The sequence below is a fragment of the Rhinolophus sinicus genome, chromosome 11 (genome assembly GCF_057876585.1).
Source record: "Rhinolophus sinicus isolate RSI-liver-muscle chromosome 11, RSI-T2T, whole genome shotgun sequence".
In the NCBI taxonomy this organism is placed as follows: Eukaryota; Metazoa; Chordata; class Mammalia; order Chiroptera; family Rhinolophidae; genus Rhinolophus; species Rhinolophus sinicus.
The window spans coordinates 13,128,245-13,142,893 of record NC_142511.1 but is presented as its reverse complement, the minus strand read 5'-3'; the positions used below and the strand labels follow the sequence as shown (position 1 = coordinate 13,142,893).

At 40.2% G+C, this 14,649-nt stretch overlaps 1 protein-coding gene across 1 annotated transcript in view; it reads right to left on the bottom strand.

Moving 5' to 3' along the window:
- C11H1orf21 (chromosome 11 C1orf21 homolog) overlaps positions 1-14,649 on the bottom strand; it is a 194,162-nt gene that overhangs the window by 116,538 nt on the left and 62,975 nt on the right. Inside the window, exon 2 of the mRNA XM_019738074.3 lies at positions 446-665. Coding sequence (XP_019593633.1) covers positions 446-539 — 94 coding nt within the window. The 5' untranslated portion in view covers positions 540-665. The remainder of the gene's footprint in view (positions 1-445; positions 666-14,649) is intronic.

Here is a 14,649-nt window from a genome sequence, read left to right as displayed (position 1 = left end):
ATTGTATTTGTATTTTGGAATCTGAAAATTTATAATTCACATAGAGAGTAACTTTCTATTAACGCTAAAAAACACGTCACTGTCTCATTTACAAATTCTCACTGGTTCCACTTTTGGACCTCTCTGTTTTCAGACTTACTGTTCTTCTCCACCTGGACACCCTTTGGCTGCTGTCCCACACATCTATTTAAATCCTACTGGTTATTTAAAACTTGATTTAAGTGCTAGCTTTTGCATAAAACCTCCATAATCCTCCATCAAGTCCTCTATGTATAAGTTACGATCATTGTCCAACGTAAGAGATCTGCATTGATTTCTAGCGCATCTCACCAGCTCTTTCTCAGTATCCTCCAAAAGGTATAACACAATCAGACTGCAAGGATTCATGCCCAGGATGTGAAAGGCCTGAATCCACTGGTCAAGAATAAAGCTCCCGGGCACTCACCGCCAAACACATCTCCATTCTGGTAGTTTTTCCCTTTCTGGGTTTCCTCTTCATTTTGAACAGTGGCAACATGCTTGGCGGAGGCACAGCCCATAGTCTCATTCGCTCAGCTTCAGCCGGGCTGAACTGCAAATCATCTCTACAGACACGGGGACATTTTCCTTTTCTTCCAACACAAAGAAAATCGGTCTTCCCGTGGAGTCGGTTAAGATGTGTGCTCCTGCAAGAACAGAAAGAAAGCTAGATCAGAATGGGTGAGATGAAACGGTTGTCTTGGTGTCTTTGCTGTGTGTGGTGAGACCGGCAATGCACTAGAATATTCCTGCATGACCCCGCTGTGCTGGCGCTGTGACCAGACACCGTAGAACAGAACGGAACACGACCCATTCTTACCTGATCCCCACTCAGGGAGCAAGGCCAGAGGTACGCCCCCTGCACCCCACACAGCTGAACATTTTAAGGAGAGACAAAAACACATACACTTATTTATTCAAATAAATATCTGAGCCCTACTACTTGTCACACATGCTTGCTAATGTTCTGGAACATCAAAAACCTTCAGAGTAAGGAAAGAACACTCATGAGACGTACTCAGTCCAGAAGGCTGGGGCAGTTCTCTACTGTCCCCATCCTGTCCTGCAGGCTGGCGCGTCCAGCTCCTAAATTTTGCCAAGAGGAGACAGCCTTCCTCCTCAGGCTGAAAACACGGGCTAGTTTATACATTTCTGGTATGTTTTATACGTTATTCAATACTTGACCTGAGGTGACACTGTTTGGGATGATAAAGGAGATGGGGCAAGAACTTAAACTTACTCGTATCCATTTTCTGCTTACCTGGCTCAATGCTTTAAGGATTGAGCAGATGTAGGAATATAAACAAAACAAGGCAGTTGTCTATCTCTTTCAGAGCCTCTGTACCTTAATTTGACCTCTAATACAAGTGGAAAGAGCAGCCATAGATAAACCACAAAGGAGATAATCCCCTAGTTACCTTCCCCTGCCCCACCCAAGGTCACTGCCTAAATTCTCAGGGCTTGCTGCGCTCAACCTGCCCATTTTTATTTATTTGATTCTTTCATCATGCTTATCCAGCCATTGCATATGTGACTTATTCCAGTCCTACAGATGTTACCATCTACACATTCCTTCTTCTCCGTCCATCCCCTCACCTCCTCACACCCATGGTAGAGAAAAGAAGCATCAAGATACTGCTCTTAATTTTCATTAGCACCCGCACCCCAGCACCCTCCTCTTCCTTTTAGGAACAGTTGATGTTTCTCAGCGTCAAGAACAGAGCTACCAAGAGGCAGCTGCAGGCTCTTGCTTCCATCAAGATGGCTGCCCCTCAGCCCTCTTTCCTAGAGCATGAATGGCATCTATGGATGTCGAATTCAAGCCATTTAAACCATCAAATCTCAGCAAAGGGCATTTTTCAAATTAGCCTAACACTACAAGGTAAATCTAAATCCACCTAGTAAATGAACTTAGATACAAAGGTAAAGATCTTAAGCCAAGCGAATACAAATTTCAATATTGGCTCTATGGCTAAAACTCTATCCATGCTTTGTATAGTTCAGACTATTTTCTGTCACTGCTTATATTAAATCATTAACAGGAAGTACAGGGTTAGGTGGTGAAGTATAACAAACAAGGAAGATATTTTTTTCCTAGATAGACAATGCTTATAGTTTTCTACACTATTAGGTAACTTCAGGTGAACACGTTTTCATTTTTTTAAAGCTACATAGAATATACAGACACACCCCTATTCTTATTATATTTAGCAGTAATGTCAATAAAGAAACAGCATTTTCATTTGATGGCCTAGTCATACTGATCTATAAAGCTCAGGGACTTGATGGGGGAGATATGTTGGCATTAAAAAGAGAAAAATCCACACAATACAGTGTCGTAAGTGCTGTGATAGAGGTTTCACAGGAAACTGTGACAATGCAGAATTAAAAAAAAAAAAAAAAGCAGACTAAATTATGAAGTGGTATTTTGGAGGGTCTTAAAAGCTTGGTAGAAATTTGCCAGGTATACACGCGTGCGCGCACACACACACACACCCTTGTGCAGAGGGGCCTAGGTGGGGGAGGGCAGGAAAGAGGATGGCACTTCTGATGCTTTGAGGGCCTGGAGGAGGCTCTGCTAACTTTATCCAACTTAATAAAGATAAACTATAAAACCTCATAAGATATAGGAAGTCCTTCTGATCCACATTTGAGCACCCTTTGAGAAACATTAAATTAAGAGTGTCGAAATCCATTCTGTCAAACCTGTTATGGTTTTTGAAGAAACATCACTGAAACATGAGACGAGAATCTAGGAGACGGGATTCAGTGCTAAGGGTAGGAGAAGAGGGGACATGCTTTTCTAACCAGGTAGCTGCCCTATAGGGGTGGTGACTGCTGGAGTTGCTGCAGCTTTGCATTCCCCTTCCTCCTGTCTCCAGCATCACCAGGTAAGGTCACAGGCGTGAGACCCCAGAATGAATTCCTTCCTTTCAAAAAGGAATGTGAGAAAACCACCTCCCAGGGACATAGGAGAGCCAACGGAAGTGACAGGGGAAACCTCACCTGCTTCCCTGTCTGTTGCCACTTCTTCAGAATAAACAAAGTAAAAATATAGGAAGGAGAGTGGGAAATCCTAACATAATTCCCAAAGGACAGGGGTAATCCAGTGACAATTTACAATTGTCCTCTCTGGGAGTCCTCTTGCTTTTCTCTTCCTCATTCCTATTTCCTGTTACAGCCTCACATGCTATCCAAAAAGTAAATGAAAGACTCTAAGTCATGAATTAGGCTTTGCTACCCGGGAAAAGCATTATGTGGTGTTTTAAAAGTTGTGCTTGTATCAAAAAATCTTACTTGAATCTAAAATCACATGAAATCACATGAAAATCAAATACATTGCAGAAAGCTAACAAACATAAAACATCTAAGGACGATTTTCCAAGGACTTCTCTGTTATTCAGGCATGGAGGTGAGGGCCCTGTGAACAAGCAGATTAGTTTAGACATTCAATTTAAGTGATGACTCACGAAGTTTCCACTGAATTATCTATTCTAAGACAGCACTATCGCTCAATACGAGTTCTCTCCAAATTCTAAAGAGGTGTAGATTTTGTTTCTGAAACATACGCACTATCTATTGTACAGCAGTGATTTAAAGAGTGATGTTTTTACATTTTACAACTTCATCAAAAATATCTATTACCATGTTGCCCATTTTGAAGGTGATATTTCTGAAGTCATTTGAGAAGCGTAAGATCTCCAATTCATAAAGCTGACCATGGATCACTGGGGAAAGTTTTCTACTATGTCATCTGCATTCTGCACATAAACAATCACCTAATCATTCATTCATTTAATCAACAGATATTTATTTAAAATTAAGTGACAGACCTGTGTTTGGTAGGCAGTGGGTATATACCGGGGGTGCAAAGAAAGAAATGTATACACATAGATACTTTGGTCAACGTTGTTCAAGCAGTAGTTCGCCATAATCAGAAGTGTCTGGATGCTGATGGTAACCACTTTGAGCACCTCTTGTGATTGCAGAAGTCAAACGTGACTTGTATTCATCTTTTGTTATCGGTATATATTGAGTGTTACAATTTTAATACAGTTTTCCTTTCTTAAAATGTGTATACAATTTTATGGCACCCTCTGTAGTGATAAACAAGACAAGATGGGTTTTCCTCCTCATTCCCATAAAATATAAACATTCAGAGAAAGGACAGCATTTAGAAAGACCAGCTTCACAGCAACGTGGTACAACCATGGCAGGTTAAATGTAGGCTGACCAAGAAGTTCACCTCACAGGCACCTGATTCAGCCTCGTGAGAAGGAATGTGAAGGTCAGGTTTGAGACCTGACCACAGCTAAAGAAACATCACTAAAATAACCCTGAACTGCATCTTTTATGTATGTCAAAGTTTCATTTCCACTGAAAATTCTCTCACTTGACTCCAACCGAGACCTCATATTGAACAGATCTTCAGAAATGTCCACCTACCATGTTTCCCCCAAAATAAGACCTAGCCAGACAATCAGCACTAATGCATCCTTTGGAGCAAAAATTAATATAAGACCCAGTCTTATTTTACTGTAATATAAGACCAAGTCTAATATAATATAATATAATAAAATATAATATAATATAATACAATACAGTACAAGACAATACTGGGTATAATATAATATAATACAATACAAGACAATACTGGGTATAATATAATATAATATAATATATAATCTAATACCAGGTCTTAATTAATTTTTGCTCCAAAAGACGCATTAGAGCTGATTGTCCAGCTAGGTCTTATTTTCAGAGAAACAGGGTAATGACTGCTACAGTAATCTGTTCCCAAACATTTCCTTTTGGTTTGTGTTACCATTCACACGAACCCTAGCACTTTTTTTAGCTTCCATTTTTCCATTAGCTTTGCTGAGCCTTTCTCTCCCAACCCCCATATCCTCTATTCATTTACCTCCTTGAAATCACTCCACTTAGAGAGGTAGACTGAAGGTGCAAAGAAGCACGCAGAGACTGCAGCCCTGCGCAGATCTGAGAGTCTCAGTTTCACATATTATTAACAACATGTTATTTCTGAAGTCACAGATCACAGTGTGAGAATTAAACTGAAGCATCTTTTATGTTTGACGGAATCTCCTAATGCTAAGTCCCATTGGGGATGATTTTTTTGAAACTAAATAATCTGTGTGATAGGATCATCGGGCCCCTCTAAAAACACGGGGTCCAATTAATTGCCTATGGCTTTGTGTAGCAGTCTCCCCAAATAAATGGTTGCATCGCTGTATCCTGTACCATGAAATGAGAAGTTTTAATCCACATCTATAATGCTATGAGCTAATTTAGCTTAGCACAATCTTTATAGGATATTTTTCCCGCCGCTGATAAAATACATTAGCAAATTTCTAATTCCAATTCAAATTTTTTAGAAAGGACTAAAAAGTTTGCAGCCATGCATATCTATCCTTCCTGTCCTCACACTATGCCTCAAGCCTCTTTAGGTAATACTGTATGTGTCATTAGGGGAACTATCGTTCCAGAAAACTTTATAACTGAGAAAGTTATTTTCTGTACACAGCAAGTCTGCTACTTTTCCATGACTACATATTACATGTGAGTGATATATTTACCCTTTTATAACATTATGTCTTTTCCCAATGATGACTTCACTTTAGTTTTTTAGCTTTATTGAGGTATAATTGATAAAACCGCAATATACTAAAAGTCTTCAATGTGATAATTTGATATACATATTCATTGTGAAAAGATTCCCACCATCGTGTTAATTATTAACACATCCATCACCTCACATATTTACAAATATTTACCTTTTTTTTGTTGTTGGTGAGAACACAAGTTCTACTCTCTTAGCCAATGGCAATATTTTCTTCTTTTTAAAGGCCGAATTATATATATATATATATACGTACATGTGTATATATACATATACGTACATATACATATATACGTATATGTGTATGTATATATATATATATATGTGTGTATATGTATGTATGTATGTATATATATATATCAGGGATGCCAAAAAAATGCATACAAGTGGACACTTTGGTCAACGTTTTTCAAGCAGTAGTTCACTGCAATCAGAAGTGTCTGGACACTGATGGTAACCACTTTGAGCACCTCTTGTGATTGCAGACGTCAAACATGACTTGTGTTCATCTTTTGTTATTGGTATATATTGAATATTAAAATTTTCATAGTTTTCCTTTCTTAAAATGTGCATACATTTTTTTGGCACCCTCTGTGTATAATACACATATATGCTTATGTATATATTTTATTGATTGATTGATTTATATATACATTGAATATATATATATATATACACACACACATACATATATTTCACATTTTCTTTATCCATTCATCTGTTGACAGACACTTTAGGTTGTTTCCATATCTTGACTATTGTGGAAAATGCTGCAATGAATATGGGGGTACAAAAAATATCCTTACCTTTAGATAAAATACCAAAACTGATGGCTTTTTTCTTTATCTTAATGTTTTGAACTGGAAGCACAGTTTCATCAAAAAATCTATTTTTATAAAATTGGGAAGGAAAAAATAAGCAAAATCTGTTTTCTGAAAAATCAAAGCGATATCTGACCTTTTTTTTTTAAAAGCCATGGGAAAATATTTATATTTACGTAATATGATGGGTAATTTTACTTTCCACCAATTAGTCATAGACTTTTTCATTTTGGATGGAAAAGCCAAAAATACTGTAAACAGTTTCCTTGTCAAGAAAGACACTTTTGAAAAATGAATTGAAGGTGATATACGCCATTAAGAAATCCAAGGCCAGAAAGAACATGAATACACCACATGCAGCTTGGAGGACTGGAGAGAAATCAAATTCTGATTGCAATGGGTAGAGAGAGCTATGAAGTCAGCAGTTAAGAAAAAGACACAGCCACATTATTAATAGATCAGGAGCAAAATATCCCCTTTTTTCCTCTGATTAAAAAGGGAAATCAAGATAAGGCAACATCTATCTAAAAACCCCTTTCTTTTATTGAAGAAGAGCGGACATCAAAGCTCCATATAGAAAAGTATATGGATGAAAAACTAATCAGTGTGTTTGCCCATCTGCGCTGTTTCACTATAATGAGTGTTAATACAGCAGCCCCCTTGGGGGAAGAAGAAAGGCAGCTTAAAAATAATTTCTAATCTTGTAGCTTTGGTATCCTCGGGCTACTGTTAACACCATTTCACATTTCATGGTGAATGTTAAAAATAGTACATAAAGAGATGTCACATTTGACATGAGGATAATCTGGAAAAGTCAAACCTTCCTGTTACAAGCAATTGCTAGCATCAAACAAGATATTCGGTCCTGCCTTACACTCATTTGGTGGCATGACAATCGACAACATGCTATTATCTCCAAAAAACAGGAATTTTTGGCTTCTGCTTTCTTTACGGGAAAACTCTCATCGCCACAAATAATTGTACAGAGGTGTCCTCAGAAACAACAAGAAGTCCTATGTGAGATGATAGATTTCTGCTGGATTTTCCGCAGTGAGGTGTGGGGACGAGGGGGCAAGGTGGCAAGTGGAAAGAGCACTAGAGTGGGAATGCGAGTGACAAGCTCTGGTGTCAGGTCACACGTTTGCCTCGGTACCAAGGCTGGACTTCACCTCTTGGAGCCTCTCTGATCATGTGATCTACCTCAACCTGTGTCCAAGTGATGCTAAGGATGAAATTACCAGTTACAAAAAGGCTATTTCTTAACCATACTCAATTTATTTGCAAACTCTGTTTCAGCCCTTATCCAAATAGGACATATTTGCAAACAAATTTTTCCTCCCAAAATTTCAAGAAGCCCTATGAGAGCTCAAGATTACCACCAATGATGTTTTGGCCCGAGAGTGTTGATTTCAATGGTGTATAAAGTGAAAAATGAACGAAACTGAGCTCTCCCATCTCCTCTATCCAGTTTTTAATGAATAAAAATGAAATGAATTTTAAAAATATTTCCTGTAGGGATCTGGTTAGAAAAAGTTTGTGAAATAACTGTTCTTCAGCTAAGGACTGAAGAGTTTGGGGCCTCATCGTGCACCTGAAAACTTAGATTAACTGCATATGTTCACACAGGTTCTGGCATGGCTGACACTATGTCTGGGGAGGCAAGAGAGGAAAACACCAGATCCAGAGGAAAGTCACCCACCTACGCCAGGGCGAACCCATGCGGAATTATGCTGTTTGTGGATTTGCTCCTCAGTGGTCAAGGCCAACGGCACACACTCCTACACTCTGACTTTTCTGTCTTCTTCCCACTTCCAAGACTGAGAATACCCAGGGTATCTGCAAAAAGTCAACTTGTGCCAGTGGAGAACCTTCTGTATCATGACACCCACGACTGGGATCCCTGGATCGCTGTGCCGCTGGTTCCCCATGCCAGTTGGAACAAATCATGTGATTTCCTTGTCACTATCCTAATAATAATAATAATAATAATAGCATTCCCCCCCTTTTAAAAATTGTTTTGAAAATATAGATAGACAATGAAATGCTCTGAAAAGTACATATAAATGCAAGGTAGTACTCTTCTGTGCATACTTTGCTAGGCCAGGTGCAGGCCATTACCTTTCAACCCATGGCTTTTCGGGAGCATTGAGTGGAATCGGTTTGCCCAGAGGGCTCCTATAGGCGGCCCCAGAGAAAATGAGCGAAAACAAATGGAAAAGGAAAGACAAAAGTCACGAAATGACAAGAAACTGAAAGCAGGATAAGTACAAATTACTAAAAAAAAGCACACTTTGATTTCAATCTAAGCCATTAATTCGTGATCCTTCCTGAATGGCCAGTGAAAAACATCTGCGTGGGTGATCTGAGTGTTGAAATACATTGTGAAGAAAACAAATGATTCCTGCCCTCGAAGGACTAGCCTTCAGGTAGGGCTAACGGATCATAAACAATAAAATAAAACAAAATTCCAATGACTAATGTACACTGCAGAGAAAGAAAGGATCGGAGATGTTCTGGAAAGTCCTGGGTTAATTCAAGTTAATTAAATGAGTGCTTGCCTCAGGTTTATTTTATGCAACGAGAGGTAGGAAAATCCAGCATACTGTGCCACTCTTAGCAGATCCTCAGTTAGCGTGTACTGACGAGGACAGTGCAACAGATGTCATGTCAGGTTTGAGCTGTTGATCCTCTTTAACGCCCTAAAGGACAACAGAACTGAGGCTGGATTAACCCCTCGGAAATCTGAATGTCACTATCGTGGTGCCAAAGTCAAGAGCCAATGCCTCTGATCCTTGTCTGACATGCACACTGGAAAAGCACATACGATGTTTTCATCCCTCAATTAAAAGCCTACACTTGATACAAGACGACTGTGTTCCATATTTTTTTGATTCAATTCAATCTCTAAATTTAGTGCTGGCATAGCTCATAACACAGCCTTAAGCTGGTTACTGTGGTAGCTAGAAAGAAATATAACCAATAGACACAAGAGGTATGGATTACCTAAACGAACCATTAGCAGCAAGTGTGAGAATCATTTGAAAACAAACAAAAAAGTCTGCTTACATTTTATTTGAAGACCTTGCTACTAATATCTGAGGATGGATACATTTAATAGCCTCAGAATTATAAATACTTGTAACCAAGTAATGTAGTAATACTTTGAAAGATCTGAATCATAGAATTTGAAAAACAGGGTTTCCCTCATAATCTAAACATATATCCTTCTTCCCTCCAAAAATAACCTCTTTCCTTCTTTCCCCCCTCCCTATTAAAATAAATGAAATCATCCATGAGAGACTGGTGTGAACTCTCATCAAAGGTCTCTCTCTCTCTGCTCCAGGCCGCACTATCCCAGGTTTGAGGACAGGTCAGCGATGACCCAGTGACTGAGAACAACCATCCCGCTCCTGCTGGGCAGAGGGCTACTGACTAAAAAATACGTGTTCCTGAGGGAAAGCCTTGGCTATCTGAAATTCTGGCTTCTAGAACCTTCTAGTGCTATCCAGAACAGCTCAAGATCTGAAAGTGCCGTAACAACTCAGAAAAAGCAAACAAGTAAAAACCTCTTTGTTGGTGAAGGGTTTAGTGTGTGCCTCTCTCTCTCTTCCTTGTACACACATACCATAAAAGTTCTAGACTATACCCAATATTTTGTGGTTCTGTCAGGGAAGGGAGCTGTGTGCCTTTGGGCAAGACATTAACTCCACAGTTCCTTGGGTCCACATTTATCAGGAGGGATAAGACCACATGAATTCTGAGAGGGGTAGATGAGATGATGTATGTCCAGTGCCGAGGGCCGCACCAGACAGTTAGAAAACAATTAACACAGGAGAGTTATCATCATCCTCACCATCGTCATTATTACTTAAAGAGATGGGCATGAACTTTAAGAAGAAAGGGCCAGAGGCAAAAGAGACAAGACAGAAGAGACGGAAAGAGAGAGGAGAGGTTAACTGTGGCGGCTTGCTGGTTCTTAGGAACTGCACCAAACATAAGCAGACAGACGGAACATTCCATTGCAGAAGTTCATGGAACAAGTGCAGCATCTGCAGAGAGCCCTGAGCATTGCCTGGGGGCGATGGGGAGGGGGAGGTCAGCCTCTGTGTGGCACATCCTAGGGCTCTGAAGACACAGACTGCTGTGTGTGCACAAGTTGAAAGTCAGCGAGTTCTCTCCCAAGCTTTGTCACAGTCTCGAGGAAAGTGCAGCTCACATCTTCCTGCTATTAAGTGTTTATGTGCCTGTCTCCTTTACTAGTCAGATTGCCAAGGTCACGACCATGCCCTAGTTATTCTTCTATATTCCTTCTGGCACAAGTCGGGCACACGGTAGGTCTGCAATAGATGTTGAGTGAATGAATTCTTTTCACAAAGAGATGTTGGGGGCTTTTAAGTAAGGTTGCTCTCCTCAGCTCTGTATCCTAGGTCACCTGCATGGACAGTGATTTCTTTAGCACATCACCAATAACTATGGTTACAGACGTTCATCTGAGCCATCACCGACAACTTAAAATTATGTTCAGTATATATACTCCTTAAAAAGATAGTATCATATGTAATATTATACTAGTATAATGCAATTTTGAAAGCTTTTGGCACTTAAACTGTTTGCCCTAATCTGCCCAGAAAATTACTCTATTTATTTCAACAATCATTTGGGGGTGAGGGGACTTATTTTTTAGCTGTCAACATTCCACCAGGGACTAGAGATTCCAACGTGGATAAGTCAGCCAGTACTTGATGTGCATTTCCCAATTTTCAATTAGAATCTAGAGATGTTTAGCAGTGCTCCTGAAACTCACCAATCTGAAAAATCAAGGTGTTTTTGTTTTTCTGGTGGGGGTCATTGCTGAAATTTAAATCCTTGGTTAACTTTCCAGGACAAAGAACTATTTAAGAATGATGTCCTTAGAAGGCCAAACAAATGGAAATTATAAATATCATTTTTTCAGATCGCATGAACCAATGCTCCTTTAGCCTACTGAGTTTAAAAATAATGACAAAAAAAAAAAAAAAAAAAAAAGCCACCTTAGTTCTCATGCTGCTCTCAAGAAATGCACACAACTTTTGGGACCTTCATAGATTTTGTAGAGCTAGGCCAAAAACATTCTGTGCAATCATCGACTTAAAGAAAACAAAAGTAAGAAGCTGGTAGAAGAGACCCAGGAGGACAAAGCAGTCAGCTGAGTAATGGCCACTCCTTTCTAATGTACCAGAAGACGCCCTTCCGCCCTGACAAGTTCGCTCATGACTGGTCACTGAAGACCCTTTCCTCTGCGCCTACCGTCATTTCTGTGGTGTTTAGTGGGGTTTGAGGTAACAAAAACATAAAAGGGAGGACAAGAAGCATTTCCCTAACCTTGATGCTCTTCTCCAGCCACCGAAAAGCTATTAAAGAACATTATGGGGTTACAGGTGACGAGTCAGTATGACCTCGTCAATGTTACCAAAAATCTGCAGTCCACGCTGACATAATTACTTTAAATCAGCCCAGCGTTCCCCAATGAAAGTAGCACAATTAGTGAACATGTTGTTCTTTGCTACTTGTCCAGCAAAATGTACTCAGAGGATGAGACCAGAGCAACAAGCTTGGGAGGGCTGGACAGCATGGCAGGCGCAACACGACGGGGACCCACCAGCAGGGGACCACAGGTCAGCATCCAGATGCATCCGCCGGTCCCTGTTGGTCTTAACGTTCTCCAGTAGATTCACTTTCAGTTCCAGTCTGACACATGGAAGTTTCATGTCTTCGTCTGAATAGAGAACTAAATGTATGGCTTGATGATACACGCTTTTCTTGGAGAAAGGTAAAGCATAGTCTATACCATTTAGGATGTGACCACATGCTGTTCTAACACGGCCTCTGCCCAGCTGTCATCTTTATGGGACCTCCAGTGGGTGGTCAGGCTGAGGCGGTGTGGGTCCTGGATGTGACAAAGGCATCTTTGGCAAGGTGCTTAGGAATCCTGCATCTAAGAGGACATCACCCTTCCATCGCCTCTATTATGTCACTGCCATTACCACCCTCAGAATGGCACTGCAAAAATAAAAGATATAAATTTTCTAATTCTAAGATCACCCTCCAATTTTAAAAGAATCTTAGTATCTAAATTAAAATTGAGTATCTAAATTAAAAGACGACTTGCTGGACCCAACCTCTAAACCTCTTATTTGTTCGTCAGCCTTTTCTAGGCCGTATTTGTTTTTTGTTGTTGGTAGTGTTTTCTGTTTTTTGTTCTTTTTCTTTTTTGAGAAAGGAAAATCTCAGAAGGGATCGGCCCAGTGGACATCAGGATGGTCTTATGGGTGGTTTTAAAACATCAGAACATGATGAAAATTTTTAGTAAAAAATGATACTTCTCATAAATTAGTAATTATGCCATTAATTTTCTACAACAAAGACAAATTAAGATTCTTAATGCACTGATTCTGTCAGCTCCTTCCCCTGGTCCAAAATCCTCCAGGACTCACTAATGCCTCCGGGGTGAAATTCAAGATATGTGGACTTTCAAGCTAGATGTGTCCTCAAGGACCACTCAGGTCAAGACGCTTAAGTCACCCATGAGAAAACTGAAGGTCAAGGCGTTTAGATGACTTTGGCTCCCCCAGGACTCAGACCTATTGACCCACTGCCACCTTTTCCTACTGCTCCAAGGTAACTAGTGTCCTCTTCATCCCATTAGGTGGTCTCACAGGCCCCCATTTTCTCTCAATATTCTACTCACATGCCCACCTCTCTACTTCTGCACGAGCCTTTATTTTTCCAGGAAGCCTCCACACCATTCCATGCCTTCCTTCCCTTTTCTCTTTCCTAAACTCTTACTTACAGAGTCAAATATTTGGCATTTCTTAGACATTTCTCTATAAATAGATACTAAGTGCTTGGAGGGCAGAAACCATCTCCTGTATTTGTCTCCCCTGCTATATCGGGTGCCCTGCTAGGCAGAGAGAAGGAACTCAATCACCCTCTTTCAAATGGCGAGCAGCAGGCTGGCTTGGTCTTCCCACCTCTCCACCTGCTGCCCCCTGCCTAGAAGGCTCTCCTTCCCCTCCTCTGCCTGGATAACTTCAAGTCTGTGTGACCTGTCCCTCGAAAAGGCCCCAGTGCACCTGATAAGCCCCCTTCATAGCCCTCATCTTGTGCAGGATATTCCTAATTCCCAACTGCCCATCTATCGCTTCCCTAAGTCTAGAGTGTAAACTCCTTGAGAGACACAGACTGTATATTACCTGTTCCCTATAATATTCCCAGCTTCTAACAGTGTTTAGCTCAGAATTTGTGCTCAAACAATAAATGAAAAAAGAGTGTCTGCAGAAGAAAGTTTAAACGCCTTCTCATGGACATCAAGGCTTTCCGTTCATACCTCCAGCGTCATCCAGCTTTCTACAGGCGCGTTGCTCCAGCCAGTCTGGTCTCTAGCTACCCCTGAACAGGGCTCATATTATAACCCTAACTGCCTCCGCTACTCACAGTTTCACCTTCAACAGAAGGCCTTCCCCATTAATCTCTGCCTGTTACTCAAATTCTACCAGGTTCAGAACAAGTCTTATCACCTCTAGGAAACCTTGCTCCAGGCCACACAGACCTTCCCCTTCTCTAAATTCATCAGCATGTGTCCATATGGCCCACTCATCACCTATCCCTGTTGCTACATGTCCACAGCTATCTTTCCATCTCAGTCTAACTTGGTCTACGGGAACCCCCTGCCTCTGAAGTCAGCATTTTCCTCTCATTTAGGAAATAATTACATACACTGTCTTGGGACGTCTCCTGTACCGTTGTTTTACAGTACTAACTTTTGGGCATTTTTGTCTTGGTGTCCTAATTTATTTATGACTATTTCGAGGCAAATCATGCTTTTGATGCCTTTGATCCTTTGCAATTCTTTGCACAAAGTAGGAGATTCATAAATATTTGTTACCTGACCTGTTGGCTAGAAAGCAAAAGTGTGCAGGATGAGATAACTATCGAAATTACAAAGAAATAACTTTTGCCAAAAGTACAGTTGAAAATTTCTGATTATTACAGGCTTATTTACCTATTTATTTTTTCTCTTTATATAACAAGGAGTCTCATGAAATTGTATTCAAATTCAAGGGTACAGACAAGAAGCAATTTTCAGTTAAACAGAAATAATGCAATAATATAATTACTGACTTAGATAGCTCT